The 19,342-nt window shown below is 45.5% G+C and overlaps 1 protein-coding gene across 4 annotated transcripts in view; it reads left to right on the forward strand.

Moving 5' to 3' along the window:
• LOC124014019 (tubby-related protein 3-like) overlaps positions 1–12,442 on the forward strand; it is a 38,660-nt gene extending 26,218 nt beyond the window's left edge. For 3 of the 4 annotated variants that reach the window (XM_046328658.1, XM_046328657.1, XM_046328660.1), the window contains 9 exons: positions 1,438–1,644; positions 3,278–3,436; positions 4,795–4,928; positions 6,204–6,395; positions 6,643–6,755; positions 6,939–7,056; positions 7,212–7,310; positions 8,773–8,944; positions 9,091–12,442. In XM_046328658.1, coding sequence (XP_046184614.1) covers positions 1,438–1,644; positions 3,278–3,436; positions 4,795–4,928; positions 6,204–6,395; positions 6,643–6,755; positions 6,939–7,056; positions 7,212–7,310; positions 8,773–8,944; positions 9,091–9,224 — 1,328 coding nt within the window. In that variant the 3' untranslated portion in view covers positions 9,225–12,442. The remainder of the gene's footprint in view (positions 1–1,437; positions 1,645–3,277; positions 3,437–4,794; positions 4,929–6,203; positions 6,396–6,642; positions 6,756–6,938; positions 7,057–7,211; positions 7,311–8,772; positions 8,945–9,090) is intronic. The other variant, XM_046328659.1, reaches the window with a different exon arrangement.
• The last annotated feature ends 6,900 nt before the right edge of the window (positions 12,443–19,342 follow it).

Consider the following 19,342-nt stretch of genomic DNA (forward strand, 5'->3'; position numbering starts at 1 on the left):
AGTGCTGAGTGATTGCACCCCAGTCCACAGTCAGAGATAAACAGTTGTTGGCTATGAAGAAGAATTCTTTGATGATCCATTTGCTTTCCAGTCCAGAGTGAGGGCAGTACGTCAGGTGAGGACAGTGAGAGGGAGTGGTGGGAGAAGGTGGGGCCAGGCGCCATGTTACCCAGGAAAGCAGGGAGAGGGCCAGTCATGGAGCTCACTCTGGAGGAGCAGAGTGGCCTTCCAGATCGAGGTAGAGAAGACCAGTCAGGAAATACAAGACTAGAGAATAGGGTTATAAACATTGGTGCATCCCACTTCGGATACCAATCACCTGTAAATCAAATCAAATCCAATTTTATTTGTCACATACACATGGTTAGTAGATGTTAATGCAAGTGTAGCGAAATGCTTGTGCTTCTAGTTCCGACAATGCAGTAATAATATAATAATAATAATATATGCCATTTAGCAGACGCTTTTATCCAAAGCGACTTACAGTCATGTGTGCATACATTCTACGTAATAACCAACAAGTAATCTAACTAACAATTCCAAAACTACTGTCTTATACACACAAGTGTAGGGGGATAAAGAATATGTACATAAAGATATATGAATGAGTGATGGTACAGAGCGGCATAGGCAAGATACAGTAGATGGTATTGAGTACAGTATATACATATGAGATGAGTATGTAAACATAGTGGCATAGTTAGTGGCTAGTGATACATGTATTACATAAAGATGCAGTAGATGATATAGAGTACAGTATATACAGTATATACGTATACATATGAGATAATAATGTAGGGTATGTAAACATATTAGGTAGCATTGTTTAAAGTGGCTAGTGATATATTTTACATCATTTCCCTTCAATTCCCATTGTACATTGGCATGCAATGTATGTTAGTCTCTCACATACTGGGATACAATGTTATAAAATGTTCCTCCAAACAATCAGGAAACTAATATATTGAGGTGTGTGTGTGGTGCGTGTGTCTAATTACGCCTCCCTCAGTCTTGGGACGTGTGGAGAAGCGCCTGTTCAAGGTAGTGGAGGAGACACCCAGGAAGCTGTTCTCTCTGATGCCCAGAGGGGCCTTCAGATGGGGAGGAGAGAGTCACATTCAGAGAGGCAGAGCAGCATTCAGACTCTCAGGCAAGAAAAGGGCCACCTGCTCAGTGCAGCATATCACTCCATGGCACAAGGCTAAGCTCTGGCATGAACATAGAGGAGAGGTACTACAGAGAAATGCTGCTGCAAGCAGACGGCTAAGTAATAAGGAGTAGGTACAAATCAAATCACCTCAGGGAAGCACAGACAGGAATACAGAACAGCTCTTGGAGAAGTAAACAGCTGGATGCTCAAACACACAGACAAGCAAAGTCATTAACATAATTCAAGACATTAAAAAAACCTGTCTATGAATGCGCCCCACCCTGCAGGTATCGACGGCCCTGCTGCCTTCATGGGCTCTGAGGCCCCAGACCTGGGTACCAAGATCCAGATTCTGTCGGTGAGCAAGTCCCAACCCCTGTCCCTGTCCCAGCCGCTGCACCAGTCTCCCCTCGCCGAGGAGCCTGACCGGGACGGGGACACGGAGACTCTGCTGGAGCCCAAGACGGACATCCACGAGCTGCTGCAGAAACGAGGTGAGAAGGGGGTTAGGGAGTCAGGACAGCCAGTTTGGACAGAAGATAGGAGTGTTAAAGTAGAGTGTTATAAAGAGTTATGTCAGTAGGTAAGGCTGGGGGGTTTCTTGAACACCTTACCTGACCAGGAAATACTCTGGGGCCAAGTTATGGTCAGACCATGTGACCAGGAAATAGTCCTAGCCCAATGACCTACACAGCACAGACAATGTCTCATACGCAGTAGTGCTATAGACAGAAGACCTAGGAGAGTGTGTACACATGCGAGTCAGTCAGTTATATCATCATCTACCCTGATAAATCCTCTGGGTCGAATACTAAGCAGCTTCAGAGATCACATCCCGTCTGCTGCTCTGGCAGGCCTCACGGCTACACCGACAGGGCAGTGTCTCTTTCACACCTCAGGGCTGGTAGAGGCACTTTGTAGTTTAGTGAGAGGACAGGCTGAACTGACAGAGAGAATGCAGGATGGGGTGAGAAGATAAAGAAAGCGAAGGAGGACAGATGAGAAATGGGAGCATATCTGGTCAACATCGTTGTTCAGGGACAGTCTCAAGAACTTTGGAGGTTGTGGTTTATTGTTGCTGCTGTCCTTTCAGTTGCTCTCATTAAAAGCCATTGCACAGTGCTAAAACCTTTTCCCTGCTCTGGGATACTACCTCCTCCCAGGGCTGTGGTGCTGCAGTGTGCAGTTAGAGAGCCGGCGGAGGGCGAGGTTGATGGTGACAGTGAGAAATTGATAATTTTGTAAGGGGCAAGAGTAGCATCCACCTACCACAGTACCTATTTATGCCACTTTACCTTCCTTCCTTCTGGCAGGTCCACGAAGATTGTTGAAGTCTCTTTCATTTCCCGAGACCAATTCAATATCATTCTGTACTGTTACTGTGCGAAATGACAAGCTAAATTAAGATAGCCAGGTCTATATCCGGGAGAGAGATGTATTACCTAGTTAAACCTGAGACCCAGATTAAGGGCAGTGTATTACTGCATTAGCCTCCGTTTTTAAGGATCTTCTCCTGAACAGCAACAAGAGGGCAGGTAACACTCCCCTCTCAATAAAGCAAACGTTCATCATGAATGAATGTCTGGTCTGCTTAGTGCTACTGAGATCCAGCCTGTCCTCAGGTGCCTTAGATAGTGCCTGGCTGCCCAATCAGTTTTATTTCCCAGTGTAAACGAATTTAAATGGAAACAGCAAAGGATTAGTAATAGCCTACTGCCTCCATTTGGATTTGACTTGGGGACGCTATTCAATCAAAACTGGTCAGCGAGTTCCCAAGGTAAAGTTCTTCATGTGCTGCTAGACCGAGAAAGTGGTTGAAAGGATCACGTTGTAAGTTTTGGTTTTACAACCTGAGCATCGAGCCCTTTCTTTTTAGAAAAGTTGTATTATCAGAACGTATTGGCATTTCCATTTGGCTGATTTAGTAAAAGAAGTGACTATACAAAACATTGTTGTTTTAATTGATGCCTTTGAGTCACTATTAGAATGTAGCTGACATTTGCGGTCTGTATTTCATGTTTGTCAGTACCCTGACATTTAGACATCTCTGGGGCTAGATGGAGTGAACACCACTGTGTACATATTGTTTCTAGCCACGTTGGCCAATACATTTGTGTCTGTCTGCAGAGGCGTGGGACATCTCTCTCAGCCCCTCCCCCTCTCTGATTGACCCCGCCAACGGCAGGGTGGTCCAGTTGGTTGGTGCAGTGGAGGAGGGCCCAGAGGAGGGGCCGGAGGAGGGGCCAGAGCGCCCACTGTCTGCCAGGGAGAAACTACTCCAGTCAGGTAGTAGAGAGCAGCCTGCCATTCCCATGGTGACAGGGCTGGAGTGAAGGTTGTTGGGTTTCTGTCTCTTTCCCTCCCTCCTATCCTCTCTCTGCAGCACTAACTCTATGGAGCAGAGGTGAAACTGAGGATACAGCAACAGTGAATTATATAGTTACTAGTAATAACCTAGTTATTGGATGTAAAGTGCTAGATATCATACTCTGGCTTCAAGACACACCGAGGAAAACAGGTTAATATTTCTTGTATCATCAACAATGGAACACATTGAGAGCGGACATTTTTCCCCTGCTTACTTTGAATTCTGCTATCGCATCTAAATGCTTTCTCATTCAAATATTCCACAGCACCAGCCAGAGTCACGGCTGGTAAATCCAGTTAGCAGCATTACTGACACCTGTCCAGAGCAGCTCCCACAGAGGCCTGTCTGACCACACCGTGTTGTGTCTGTCTGGCTGGCATCTCTCAATAGGATTTCTGCTTTCCCTCGTTCCTAACTAACCCCTTTACATTGGACAATCAGGGCCGGTTTCGTGGACACAGATTACTCCTGGACTGAAAAGCATGCTTAACGTGCATTTAGTACAAGGCTTAATCTGGGCCCAGGAAACCAGCTCTCAGTGATGGATAAAACACAATGAAGATGGAGAATCTATTGTCTTGTATTTCACAGTATTCTTTCCATTGTGGAAATGTATAGGGCTCTGAAGTGGACTAACAGTGGTGTCTGGGGATAATGAAGGCTGCTGGGATGGCTAGAGGTTCATAACAGGTCTCTTCTATCGTAACCTGGTTACTGGGTAGTCTCGTCTGTTCCATACAGAAAAGTTCTTCCTCAATGGGTCTCAACAGTTACTCAGCACTATTTCGCATCCGCTTTCCTTTCTATCCTCTGCCAGCTGTTTTAAGGTTAGGTTGTCTCCTCAAATTTTGGGGGGACTACTAAATGTTATAGAGAGCAGTTTTAGCTGCATATTGTAATAATGTGGCCTTTTCCGATACAGGAAATATTGCATCAGTTCATATTTTCAACTGGGATAGTATGATGACTTAGTTGGAACAAATCAAAGGCCATGTTATCAAAAACAAAATCTGCATACATTTGAAGAAATGCATTGCCCATATCCATTACATGCAGGCTAATCACAATGGGTCCCAGGAGAAAAAAATCTCTCCTTGAGTCATGGCAATAAGAACCTATGGGATTACTGAGGAGATATGGAGGAGTTTTCAGCTTGGCTGGGCATCTGAGATGATCTCTCATGTCTGCATAGAACCCTGGGTCCTCCTGATCCCAGCCAATGGAGTGTAAGCTGTAGGCCACATCTCCCATAGTGCATTCTTTCTCCCCTGACCAGGTCTGTCAGGCAGTATGAACTACGAAGAGGCCAGTGAGGATGAGGAACACGGTGATGAAGACCGGCCACGCTCGCTGTCCCCCAACCCAGAGTCAACACGGCCTGCGTCTGCCTCCAGCGCAAAGTCCAACACAGTGAGTCCAACCATATAGTTGTCTCTGTCCTGTCATATCATTAGGAGCACAGACAGTGGGGCAAAATAGTATTTTGTCAGCCACCAATTGTGCAAGTTCTCCCACTTAAAAAGATGAGAGAGGCCTGTAATTTTCATCATAGGTACATTTCAACTATGACAGACAAAATGAGAAAAACAAATCCAGAAAATCACATTGTAGGATTTTTTATGAATTTATTTGCAAATTATGGTGGAAAATAAGTATTTGGTCAATAACAAAATTTTATCTCAATACTTTGTTATATACCCTTTGTTGGCAATGACAGAGGTCAAACGTTTTCTGTAAGTCTTCACAAGGTTTTCACACACTGTTGCTGGTATTTTGGCCCATTCCTCCATGCAGATCTCCTCTAGAGCAGTGGTGTTTTGGGGCTGTTGCTGGGCAACACGGACTTTCAACTCCCTCCAAAGATTTTCTATGGGGTTGAGATCTGGAGACTGGCTAGGCCACTCCAGGACCTTGAAATGCTTCTTACGAAGCCACTCCTTCGTTGCCCAGGCGGTGTTTTTGGGATCATTGTCATCCTTTACACGGATCACTTGTCCTGGTCCCTTTGCAGAAAAACAGCCCCAAAGCATGATGTTTCCACCCCCATGCTTCACAGTAAGTATGGTGTTCTTTGGATGAAACTCAGCATTCTTTGTCCTCCAAACACGACGATTTGAGTTTTTACCAAAAAGTTATATTTTGGTTTCATCTGACCATATGACATTCTCCCAATCTTCTTCTGGATCATCCAAATGCTCTCTAGCAAACTTCAGACGGGCCTGGACATGTACTGGCTTAAGCAGGGGGACACGCCTGGCACTGCAGGATTTATTTATTTTCCACCATAATTTGCAAATAAAGTCATAAAAAATCCTACAATGTGATTTTCTGGATTTTATTTCTCATTTTGTCTGTCATAGTTGAAGTGTACCTATGATGACATTTACAGGCCTCTCTTATCTTTTTAAATGGGAGAACTTGCACAATTGGTGGCTGACTAAAAACTTTTTTTGCCCCACGGTACATAGCTATGTGGCTATGGCTTGTGAGATTTCTAATGTATTCATTGCACATGGCAAATCAACTTGTCACTTGAAGACGTATAGAAATGCATGAAGACACTGAAACAACAAGATGGCAGATGAATGTTGTCCCCCCCTACTCCTGGACCGTATCTCCTTTATAACAGTGATTGGCCGGTATGTTTTGTGACATATCATTGTGTGTTTTTTTCCCCCCTTACAGGAGTGCGTGACACCGGGGTCGCCCACGGCGGAGAGCGCCCTGATCGAAGTGGACAACCTGGAGGAGTTTGTGGTGCGTCCCGCCCTCCGCGGCGTCACCGTCAAGTGCCGCATATCCCGGGACAAGAAGGGAATGGACCGCGGCCTGTACCCCACCTACTTTATGCACATGGAGAGAGAGGACGGCAGGAAGGTACATTTGACCTCACATCCTGTCATGGGGGATTAACATGGAGAAGACCTAGATAGATTTACAGTCAAGATAGATTTCTTTTTAATTGTATTTCACGGGCCCGTTTCATTGTCTTTTCCTCAATAGCTACATTTGAAATGGTATGAGAATATAAAGTAAGAGTAACACCTGTTTTGACTGCAGTGATTAAAATGATGGTTTGTGAGTTTCCCTCTCACCCTGAGTTTACTCTCTTTGTTTCACCCAGCTGTTTCTTCTGGCTGGGAGGAAGAGGAAAAAGAGCAAGACCTCCAACTACCTGATCTCAGTGGACGCCACGGACCTGTCACGCGAGGGAGAGAGCTTCATGGGGAAACTGAGGTAGGACCATATCTCACTCGTCTCACTTTGTCACAACTCTGCTAAATATTCTAAATCCTTGCTGATTAATAATTTACATATTGTTTTGAGCCCTCGGCTGCATCTGATAACTCTATTGGGTGGGATTGTGAGTGCTGGAGGGTCATTGTAGACTCTAATGTGATTGGTCTGGTCATCCTGCAGGTCTAACCTGATGGGGACCAAGTTCACGGTGTATGACCAAGGCACCAACCCCTGTAAGAACCCTGGAGCTTTGCTGGAGGAGAGCAACACACGACAGGAACTTGCAGCCATCTGCTATGTGAGTGCACACACACACACACACACACACACACACACACACACACACACACACACACACACACACACACACACACACACACACACACACACACACTAATATTATTGAACCTGTAAGGTTGTGTGACATTCTGATCCCCTGTGTTCTCTCTGCAGGAGACCAACGTTCTGGGGTTCAAAGGTCCCCGCAAGATGACCGTCATCATCCCAGGCATGAACATGAGCTTTGAGAGGGTTCCTGTCCGTCCAAACTGTGTATGTATCAGCCCCATGGGACTGTACAACTCCAATCACTTCTCCTAACATTTGTAGTCACTGTACCTGTTATGCACAGTAAGGGAGAGGGGCGTGTCAGAGGGCATAATTGAGGGGCTAGGCCCCTTTTTTCTAAATTTCCGCCTGAATGACGTGCCCAAAGTAAACTGCCTGTTGCTCAGGCCCTGAAGCCAGGATATGCATATAATTGGTACCATTGCAAATAAAACACTTTGAAGTTTGTAGAAATGTTAAAATAATGTAGGAGAATATAACACAATAGATAGGGTAGGAGAAAATCGAAAGATAAACCAAACCTCATTTTAGTTTTTTGGAGAGATCATCCTCTTAGAATGGCAAGTATAAGTTCATACTAAAAATTATCTTCCTGGATGCAATTCCTATGGCTTCCACAGGGTGTCAGCAGTCTGTGTTCAAGGTTTAAGGCTTGTAATTTCAAAAACAAATAAGAAATATCAGTGTTAGTAGAGGGGCACAGTATTGGAAATTTGTGTTTGTGCGTGCCATGAAGACAGGACACACCTTCTAAAATCAGTTTCCTATTGAACATACTTCTTTCCGTAAGAAATATTATATAGTTTGATTACATTTTAGGGTATCCAAGGAGTGACTAGAAACATATTTTGATTTGTTGAAACAAAGTTTAGGGGTAGATTTTCGGATTCCTTTCTCTGCATATTGCATGACTGGATTACTCAAATCGATGGCACGCCAACTAAACAGACTTTTTTGGGATATAAAGAAGGATTTTATCTATAAAAAAATGACACCATGTTATAGCTGGGACCCTTTGGATGACAAATCAGAGGAACATTTTTCATAAAGTAAGTGAATATTTAATAGCTATTTGTGAATTTATGAAACCTGCGCCGGTGGAAAAATATTTTGATGTGGGGCGCCGTCCTCAAACAATCGCATGGCATGTTTTCACTGTAATAGCTACTGTAAATCAGACAGTGCAGTTAGATTAACAAGAATTTAAGCTTTCAACTGATAAGACACTTATATGTACTTAAATGTTTAATGTCCATATGTTTCTGATTATTTATTTGACTTGCGCGCCCTCCAGATTCACCGGAAATTGTCCCATTAGCGGGACGCCTAGCCCTAAAAGGTTTTTAAGACTCTTACACCTTGAAAGAGGCATTCTTACTCCTTGAAATAGGAAATCATTGAGCACAATCTGAATAATGGAGTGAGTATTGAAGTCAACATCATGTAATGGAAACTGAGGCTAACCCACTAAGTGCTGTGAGATGTGGTCACTGGGGAGTGATGTCAGATCAGATGGTTTGGATGTCTGGGTCGTATTCATTAGGGCACGCAATGGAAAACTAAATTGAGAGTTCTTATTGGATAAGTCAAGGTTGTCACTCACTGTTTCAGTCCTGTTTCTTCTGTTTAGTGCCTAATGAATACAACCCTGTTTGTGTGTTTCCAGGAGCAGGACAGCCTTCTAAGTAAGTGGCAGAACCATTCACTGGAGAACCTGATCGAGCTGCACAACAAGGCCCCCGTGTGGAATGACGACACCCAGTCCTACGTGCTCAATTTCCACGGCCGCGTCACACAGGCCTCCGTCAAGAACTTTCAGATCGTCCACGACAACAATCGTGAGTCGATCCGTCAGTGCTTCTCTTGACTCTTTCTCTCTTGCTCTTTTTCACTCTCTCTATTTCCCACTCTCTCACTCCCTCTCCTTGAGTAAAATGGAATAATGATTTCACATTATTGAGTCATCTCTTCTCTCTTCCCTCAGCGGACTACATCGTAATGCAGTTTGGCAGAGTGGCCGAGGACGTATTCACCTTAGACTACAACTACCCCATGTGTGCCCTGCAAGCCTTTGCCATTGGCCTGTCCAGTTTCGACAGCAAACTGGCCTGCGAGTGACCAACCCCATCACGACTCCTAACTCGCCATTCCCTCCATGGCCTTTTCAACCCCCCCCCTCCCTCCCCCCTCCAGGACAACGTCAACTCCACAACACCGCCCCCTCCACCTCCCCCTCACAGGATTCAGCGCCTTCCTTGTACAGCTCACCAGCAGTCTGCCACTATGAAAATAATCATGAATTATGACCTCTCACCCGTACATGGTACATCCAATCATGGCACACGAATCACGCTGACTTGGAGAGCGGATGAAGAGAGTGGGTGTGTGAAAGAGAGGACTAAAGCAAGTAGATTTGGGTGGAGGTTATAGGATTTTCCTTATCGGCAGAAAAATGAAATTACCGTCCACAAAGGGAAACTGGTCACAAATCATCAAGGCGCCTTTGTTTTCATTTGTATTTATCTGTAGTTCTGTTTCATTGAGTTTGTATTGCTTTTTGTTGCTTTAGCTGTTGTATATTGGTGATTTTATGTGTATTGAAATTGGTTGAAAGGGAAAAATGACACCAAGCATCATAGACCAAACTGTCGTGGGCACTCCCTGTTAGGGACAGGACTTCTAACACAGACTAGACCAGGTCACAGGAGATGGTGTCTTTGATTTATATCAGATTTGAATGTTTTATAGGCCTCAAAACATGTCTGGTGAACTTATGAGTTTGTTCGTTTTTTGCAGATGTTTTTAAAGTTGCCTTTAATGTTGATTCCAAGTGTCATTTTACTCCTATTTTACATTATGTTGCCTTCTACAATCACTGTTGTGCGATTCTTTTGACGAACTCTGGAAACTTTATGGTCTATATCCTAAAATTCACCTCACTGTCTTCAAATGGTCACGTGGCTTTGGTTTCCAGCCATTTTGCAGCATCAAGATGTTCAATAATTCTAACGTTAATAAAAAAAGGGTTGACATAGTTTTTCTTCCTCTTAAAGATTAATTTCTCGCAATCACATTTATTTGCCTGCATATCAGAAAGTCTTGAAGTCATGCATGTCCATCCAATGTGTCCTCATCTGTTTCCTTGTTTTAAAAACACATGTTAGTAAAAGTATCTCATTAGCATTCTGAGGAGTTTGGAAGGGAACATTTCTTACTGCAATTCCTTTGTACATGTCATTTTGTGATGTCTTAGCCCCATGTCAAGTTAAAACCACACGGGAAAGTCAATAGAGTTGCCCAGCAAGCACGATTAAAGGATTTCATTATAGTTTTATGTAAGATATATCTAAATGTCATTTCAATGTGTGGAATACATAAGTTGGAATCCAAACAATAGAGCCTGGAATCCAAACAATAGAGGAATATTCCGTTTGGATTCCAAGTGACAACGGTCGCCCTGTACTCAGTCTACATTATATGCCAAACTTATCTACCCATGTAAAATGACACCAGATTGAATAATAACGCTACATTTTATATGTACTGTAGCTGGAAGTGTTACTCTGTTCAGCAGACTACACTTGTACTGTACCATGAGGTAATTGAGAACCCACTGGGCAAGAACTGGTTGAATCCACGATGTTTCTATGTCATTTCAACCCCAACATTTGAGGTGATGACTTTGAATCAACATGGAACACTGATTGGATTTGCAAAAATGATTTTTTTTAAACTCAACTTTTAAATCCAATGACTGGGTGAAATGTTTTGTTGATTTCACGTTGAATTCACGACTCAACCAAATGTAAATCAAAACTAGATGTTGAACTGACGTCTGTGCCCCGTGGGAAATTACTTTTGGGGCGACATTTAAGGTGCAAAATAGTTCAAATATGTGCAAAAAATATATTTAAAGGTGACCATAAAAAGTCATTTAAGTAGAGTTTTTAGTACACTGAAAAATGCATAAATAGTGGCCTTTTTTACAACGCTCATTGCTGAAGAAAAGTTTACATTTACATCACAATGCCAAATGATTACTTTTACAGTATTTTTTTGCACAGGTTTGAACTATTTTGCACCATGAAAAAGTCACCCTTGATTTCAGTTTCAGCTGGATGGATGTGCTATAGAGATGCTTCTGTCCAGTAGTGTGATTCTTGTTCTTAGAGGATTAGGAACATTCCTGGGGTAGCCTGCAGGATGCATTTGATTCCTGTCCACTGATTATGTGTGACAGTGTCGGGAAAGTTCATTCAAAGGTGTACTGTTAGAAAGAGGGAAAGGGTTTGTTTGTACAAATTATATAAAAGAGAAATATACAGTTTTACTACAAGATATTTAAGGGGAATTGCATTCCATTCATAACTTAACTTTCTGACAATTTTTGGGGAATTGAATTTCAGAAATATGACTGTAAATAGAATAAATGAAGATATTGTCAAGTGAACAAGACTCCCCTTGTAAGTTTAAGTAATGAATGTATTCAGTAAAAAACATTTATTTGCACTCTTTCTAATTCTCTACTTTTGCATATGTTTTACACTAAATGTTATCAGATCTTCAACCAAAACCTAATATTAGATAAAGGGAACCTGAGTGAACAAATAACACAATTACATACTTATATAATTTATTTAATAAACAAAGTAATGCAACATCCAATGCCCCTGTGGGAAAAAGTGTCCCCTTAAGCTCAATTACTGGTTGTGCCAGTTAGCTGCAATGCCTCCAACCAAACGCTTCCTGTAGTTGTTGATCAGTCTCTCACGTCACTGTGGAGGAATTTTGGCCTTCTTGCATGCAGAACTGCTTTAACTCTGACACTTGAGATTAGGTCAGGACTTTGACTAGGCCATTCCAAAACTTCAATTGTGATGCCTTTTAGCAATGTATTTTTGTTTTTTAAAATATAATATTGGGTTTTGGTTGAAGATCTGATAACATTCAGTATCAAAAATAGAAAGGCGGCAAAAACCTTTTCACAGCATGACTGTATAAACGTTCATTCATAGGCTAGGTTGTAGCAACCTCATGATGGGTATAGGGGAAATGTTAGTATCATGTAGTAGCCTAAACCTATCGGTGTTACATTCAACTGGGTGAATGGAATATGAATGACAGTCATCCAATATTCTGTAATAGAAATAATGCCATGCTTGTTTAAAAAAAAAATGTCCTCCCTAATCATAAACGGAACCGACTGCCCCTGATGTATTCAGTAAACCCATTTATTTTCAATAACATGTTGAAAGCAACATCTAGAACTTTACATTTATTTTTTCTATATGACCAAGTGTTACAATTGCTTTGATTATTAAAACATTTAGAAAATATATCAAACTTGTTTTCGTGTTACATTAATAATTCCATTTTAAAATGGGACTTTGTAGAAACTTACTGTAAAAACGGTAATTATAAAACTTCATAAAACCCATTTTTTCTTAAAACATTCCAAGTCTTTGGAATGCTTTGAACATTATCCTTTGGACTGGATACACAAACATTTTGTTTGATGCAGTTTTGACTGATCTATTCTCAATGCTGTCTTTCACCTTAATGCAAGGTGCTGCATTACGGTCTGGTGTGGAATGAATATCCAGTGAACAACAACAGTTACCGTCACAGGCAGCAACACAAGCTCTCCCAGGGCAAACCTACTCATTAACGTCCACCACTAGCAGTTCTGTGTATTTGATCAGGTAGTAGGGGTAGCACTGGCACTGTTATGCAGGTGAATGAGGACCCAAAAGCGACTTGGCGAAAACAGAGTTTTTAATCCAGTAAAGTTACTTTACAAACAAAAGGCATAATACTACTCGTAATGACGAGAACAGACTGGAGACTTGATCAAGAACTGCAGGTTGCCTCGGGAAGGCACTTGAACGTAGCAGACTCAGACACCTGCTCACCACGCAGCATCTGAGGGAAACACGACACGACAGGGCAATACATAGACACAGCACGGTGAATAATAGACAAGGATCCGACAGGGCAGGAACGGAAAACAAGGAGAGAAATAGGGACTCTAATCAGGGAAAAGGATCGGGAACAGGTGTGGGAAGACTAAATGATTGATTAGGGGAATAGGAACAGCTGGGAGCAGGAACGGAACGATAGAGAGAAGAGAGAGCGAGAGAGTGAGAGAGGGAGGGGGAGAGAGAGAGGGATAGAAAGAGGGAAAGAACCTAATAAGACCAGCAGAGGGAAACGAATAGAAGGGGAAGCACAGGGACAAGACATGATAATCAATGACAAAACATGACAGTACCCCCCCACTCACCGAGCGCCTCCTGGCGCACTCGAGGAGGAACCCTGGCGGCAACGGAGGAAATCATCAATAAGCGAACGGTCCAGCACGTCCCGAGACGGAACCCAACTCCTCTCCTCAGGACCGTAACCCTCCCAATCCACTAAGTATTGGTGACCCCGTCCCCGAGAACGCATGTCCATGATGATTACGTACCTTGTAAATAGGTGCGCTCTCGACAAGGACGGGAGGGGGGGAGGGAAGACGAACGGGGGTGCGAAGAAAGGGCTTGACACAGGAGACATGGAAGACAGGATGGACGCGACGAAGATGTCGCGGAAGAAGCAGTCGCACAGCGACAGGATTGACGACCTGGGAGACACGGAACGGACCAATGAACCGCGGAGTCAACTTACGAGAAGCTGTCGTAAGAGGAAGGTTGCGAGTGGAAAGCCACACTCTCTGGCCGCAACAATACCTTGGACTCTTAATCCTGCGTTTATTGGCGGCTCTCACAGTCTGTGCCCTGTAACGGCAAAGTGCAGACCTCACCCTCCTCCAGGTGCGCTCACAACGTTGGACAAACGCTTGAGCGGAGGGAACGCTGGACTCGGCAAGCTGGGATGAGAACAGAGGAGGCTGGTAACCCAGACTACTCTGAAACGGAGATAACCCGGTAGCAGACGAAGGAAGCGAGTTGTGAGCGTATTCTGCCCAGGGGAGCTGTTCTGCCCAAGACGCAGGGTTTCTGAAAGAAAGGCTGCGTAGTATGCGACCAATCGTCTGATTGGCCCTCTCTGCTTGACCGTTAGACTGGGGATGAAACCCGGAAGAGAGACTGACGGACGCACCAATCAAACGACAGAACTCCCTCCAAAACTGTGACGTGAATTGCGGGCCTCTGTCTGAAACGGCGTCTAACGGGAGGCCATGAATTCTGAACACATTCTCGATGATGATTTGTGCCGTCTCCTTAGCGGAAGGAAGTTTAGCGAGGGGAATGAAATGTGCCGCCTTAGAGAACCTATCGACAACCGTAAGAATCACAGTCTTCCCCGCAGACAAAGGCAGACCGGTAATGAAGTCTAGGGCGATGTGAGACCATGGTCGAGAAGGAATGGGGAGCGGTCTGAGACGACCGGCAGGAGGAGAGTTACCCGACTTAGTCTGCGCGCAGTCCGAACAAGCAGCCACGAAACGGCGCGTGTCACGCTCCTGAGTCGGCCACCAAAAGCGCTGGCGAATAGACGCAAGAGTGCCTCGAACACCGGGATGACCAGCTAACTTGGCAGAGTGAGCCCACTGAAGAACAGCCAGACGAGTGGAAACAGGAACGAAAAGGAGGTTACTAGGACAAGCGCGCGGCGACGCAGTGTGCGTGAGTGCTTGCTTAACCTGTCTTTCAATTCCCCAGACTGTCAACCCGACAACACGCCCATAAGGAAGAATCCCCTCGGGATCAGTAGAAGCCACAGAAGAACTAAACAGACGGGATAAGGCATCAGGCTTGGTGTTTTTGCTACCCGGACGGTAAGAAATCACAAACTCGAAACGAGCGAAAAACAACGCCCAACGAGCTTGACGGGCATTAAGTCGTTTGGCAGAACGGATGTACTCAAGGTTCTTATGGTCTGTCCAAACGACAAAAGGAACGGTCGCCCCCCAACCACTGTCGCCATTCGCCTAGGGCTAAGCGGATGGCGAGCAGTTCACGGTTACCCACATCATAGTTGCGCTCAGATGGCGACAGGCGATGAGAAAAATAAGCGCAAGGATGAACCTTATCGTCAGACTGGAAGCGCTGGGATAGAATGGCTCCCACGCCTACCTCTGAAGCGTCAACCTCGACAATGAATTGTCTAGTGACGTTAGGAGTAACGAGGATAGGAGCGGACGTAAAACGTTCTTTTAGAAGATCAAAAGCTCCCTGGGCGGAACCGGACCACTTAAAACACGTCTTGACAGAAGTAAGAGCTGTGAGAGGGGCAGCAACTTGACCGAAATTACGAATGAAACGCCGATAGAAATTAGCGAAACCTAAAAAGCGCTGCAACTCGACACGTGACCTTGGAACGGGCCAATCACTGACAGCTTGGACCTTAGCGGAATCCATCTGAATGCCTTCAGCGGAAATAACGGAACCGAGAAAAGTAACGGAGGAGACATGAAAAGAGCACTTCTCAGCCTTTACGTAGAGACAATTCTCTAAAAGGCGCTGTAGAACACGTCGAACGTGCTGAACATGAATCTCGAGTGACGGTGAAAAAATCAGGATATCGTCAAGATAGACAAAAACAAAGATGTTCAGCATGTCTCTCAGAACATCATTAACTAATGCCTGAAAAACAGCTGGCGCATTGGCGAGACCAAACGGCAGAACCCGGTACTCAAAATGCCCTAACGGAGTGTTAAACGCCGTTTTCCACTCGTCCCCCTCTCTGATGCGCACGAGATGGTAAGCGTTACGAAGGTCCAACTTAGTAAAGCACCTGGCTCCCTGCAGAATCTCGAAGGCTGATGACATAAGGGGAAGCGGATAACGATTCTTAACCGTTATGTCATTCAGCCCTCGATAATCCACGCAGGGGCACAGAGTACCGTCCTTCTTCTTAACAAAAAAGAACCCCGCCCCGGCCGGAGAGGAAGAAGGCACTATGGTACCGGCGTCAAGAGACACAGATAAATAATCCTCGAGAGCCTTACGTTCGGGAGCCGACAGAGAGTATAGTCTACCCCGAGGAGGAGTGGTCCCCGGAAGGAGATCAATACTACAATCATACGACCGGTGAGGAGGAAGGGAGTTGGCTCGGGACCGACTGAAGACCGTGCGCAGATCATGATATTCCTCCGGCACTCCTGTCAAATCGCCAGGTTCCTCCTGAGAAGTGGGGACAGAAGAAATGGGAGGGATGGCAGACATTAAACACTTCACATGACAAGAAACGTTCCAGGATAGGATAGAATTACTAGACCAATTAATAGAAGGATTATGACATACTAGCCAGGGATGACCCAAAACAACAGGTGTAAAAGGTGAACGAAAAATCAAAAAAGAAATAGTCTCACTGTGGTTACCAGATACTGTGAGAGTTAAAGGTAGTGTCTCAAATCTGATACTGGGAAGATGACTACCATCTAAGGCAAACATGGGCGTAGGCTTGTCTAACTGTCTGAAAGGAATGTCATGTTTCCGAGCCCATGCTTCGTCCATGAAACAACCCTCAGCCCCAGAGTCAATCAAGGCACTGCATGTAGCACCCGAACCGGTCCAGCGTAGATGGACCGACATAGTAGTACAGGATCTAGATGAAGAGACCTGAGTAGTAGCGCTCACCAGTAGCCCTCCGCTTACTGATGAGCTCTGGCCTTTACTGGACATGAATTGACAAAATGTCCATCAAATCCGCAATAGAGGCACAGGCGGTTGGTGATCCTCCGTTCCCTCTCCTTGGTCGAGATGCGAATACCTCCCAGCTGCATGGGCTCAGTCTCTGAGCCAGAGGAGGGAGATGGTTGCGATGCGGAGCAGGGAAACACCGTTGACGCGACCTCTCTTCCACGAGCTTGGTGACGAAGATCTACCCGTCGTTCTATGCGGATGGCGAGAGCAATCAAAGAGTCCACACTGGAAGGAACCTCCCGAGAGAGAATCTCATCTTTGACCACTGCGTGGAGTCCCTCCAGAAAACGAGCGAGCAGCGCCGGCTCGTTCCAGTCACTAGAGGCAGCAAGAGTGCGAAACTCTATAGAGTAATCCGTTATGGATCGATCACCTTGGCATAGGGAAGCCAGGGCCCTAGAAGCCTCCCTACCAAAAACTGAACGGTCAAAAACCCGAATCATCTCCTCTTTAAAGTTCTGGTAATTGTTAGAACAATCAGCCCTTGCCTCCCAGATAGCTGTGCCCCACTCTCGAGCCCGGCCAGTAAGGAGTGAAATGACGTAAGCAACCCGAGCTCTCTTGCTAGAGTATGTGTTGGGTTGGAGAGAGAACACAATATCACACTGGGTGAGAAAGGAGCGGCACTCCGTGGGCTGCCCGGAGTAGCAAGGTGGGTTATTAACCCTAGGTTCCGGAGGCTCGGCAGGCCAGGAAGTAACAGGTGGCACGAGACGAAGACTCTGGAACTGTCCAGAGAGGTCGGAAACCTGAGCGGCCAGGTTCTCCACGGCATGGCGAGCAGCAGACAATTCCTGCTCGTGTCTGCCGAGCATGGCTCCTTGGATCTCGACGGCAGTGTTACGAGCATCTGTAGTCGCTGGGTCCATTCCTTGGTCGGATCCTTCTGTTATGCAGGTGAATGAGGACCCAAAAGCGACTTGGCGAAAACAGAGTTTTTAATCCAGTAAAGTTACTTTACAAACAAAAGGCATAATACTACTCGTAATGACGAGAACAGACTGGAGACTTGATCAAGAACTGCAGGTTGCCTCGGGAAGGCACTTGAACGTAGCAGACTCAGACACCTGCTCACCACGCAGCATCTGAGGGAAACACGACACGACAGGGCAATACATAGACACAGCACGGTGAATAATAGACAAGGATCCGACAGGGCAGGAACGGAAAACAAGGAGAGAAATAGGGACTCTAATCAGGGAAAAGGATCGGGAACAGGTGTGGGAAGACTAAATGATTGATTAGGGGAATAGGAACAGCTGGGAGCAGGAACGGAACGATAGAGAGAAGAGAGAGCGAGAGAGTGAGAGAGGGAGGGGGAGAGAGAGGGATAGAAAGAGGGAAAGAACCTAATAAGACCAGCAGAGGGAAACGAATAGAAGGGGAAGCACAGGGACAAGACATGATAATCAATGACAAAACATGACAGGCACCGGTCAAAAACTACAAAGATGGTGGGGTTGACCAGCTGGTCCACACAGGTGTCGTATAGGTTGTAGTCCTCCTTCGTGGATCTGACGGGTGGCGGCCGGCGGTATTTGCACTTGCCCACGCTCACCTATCCCACCAGCACCTTGGCCAGGAACATGTTACGCACCCCAGCGTCAGGTGACACCGCAGCGAATGTGTTGGAGTAGGAGGCGTCGCGGGCGAAGTAGGAGTCGTAGCTGTACACGAACCCATTGACTCCCGAAACGCGCGGGTCAAAGTTGTTGTGGCAGATGTCCTCAATGAAGTCCCCGACGGTCCCGTGGAACAGGTGCCTCTCCAGAGCCCCATCTTCCTTGGTGTCATAGCGCTTCCGCATGTGCTCCTTGTACCTACAACACAAACATTAACCTGCAGTTCAATCAATCATTTTACTGGTGACACTACAGCCTCTTTCAAACACATTTCAACATAATGAACACATGGTTAGTCGCGGTTAGTCATTTTACAGGTCAGGAGTATCTTTCTAGCCCCTCCCACACAGGTGCGTCCCCTGTAGGGTCTAAATGCCAACAGGTGGCTTGAGATGGCACTATCAACCTTTTGGTGCTGTAGGACATAACTACTGGTTTTAAAAAGAGTGGAGAATTTCTCCTGGCCCCAATTATGAGTGACACTACATGACTAAAAGTATGTGGACACCCCTTCAAATTAGTGGACTCTGCTTTTTCTGCCCTGCTAGAGCTGCCCCGGTCAACTGTAACTGCTGTTTTTGTGAAGTGGAAACTTCTAGGTGCAGCAACGGCTCAGGGAAGTGGTGGGCCACACAAGATCACAGAACGGGACCACCGGGTGCTGAAGCACATACAAATGGTCTGTCCTCGGTTGCAACACTTACTACCAAGTTCCAAACTGCCTCTGGAAGCAACGTCAACAGGCTTCCTTCACAACCCCCTCTTGGGTTGTGCCGTGGCGGAGATCTGTGGGCTATACTCGGCCTTGTCTCAGGATTGGTAAGTTGGTGGTTGACGATATCCCTCTAGTGGTGTGGGGGCTGTGCTTTGGCAAAGTGGGTGGGGTTATGTCCTGCCTGTTTGGCCCTGTCCGGGGGTATCGTCAGATGGGGCCACAGTGTCTCCCGACCCCTCCTGTCTCAGC

Source organism: Oncorhynchus gorbuscha, linkage group LG25 (assembly GCF_021184085.1).
Source record: "Oncorhynchus gorbuscha isolate QuinsamMale2020 ecotype Even-year linkage group LG25, OgorEven_v1.0, whole genome shotgun sequence".
In the NCBI taxonomy this organism is placed as follows: domain Eukaryota; kingdom Metazoa; phylum Chordata; class Actinopteri; order Salmoniformes; family Salmonidae; genus Oncorhynchus; species Oncorhynchus gorbuscha.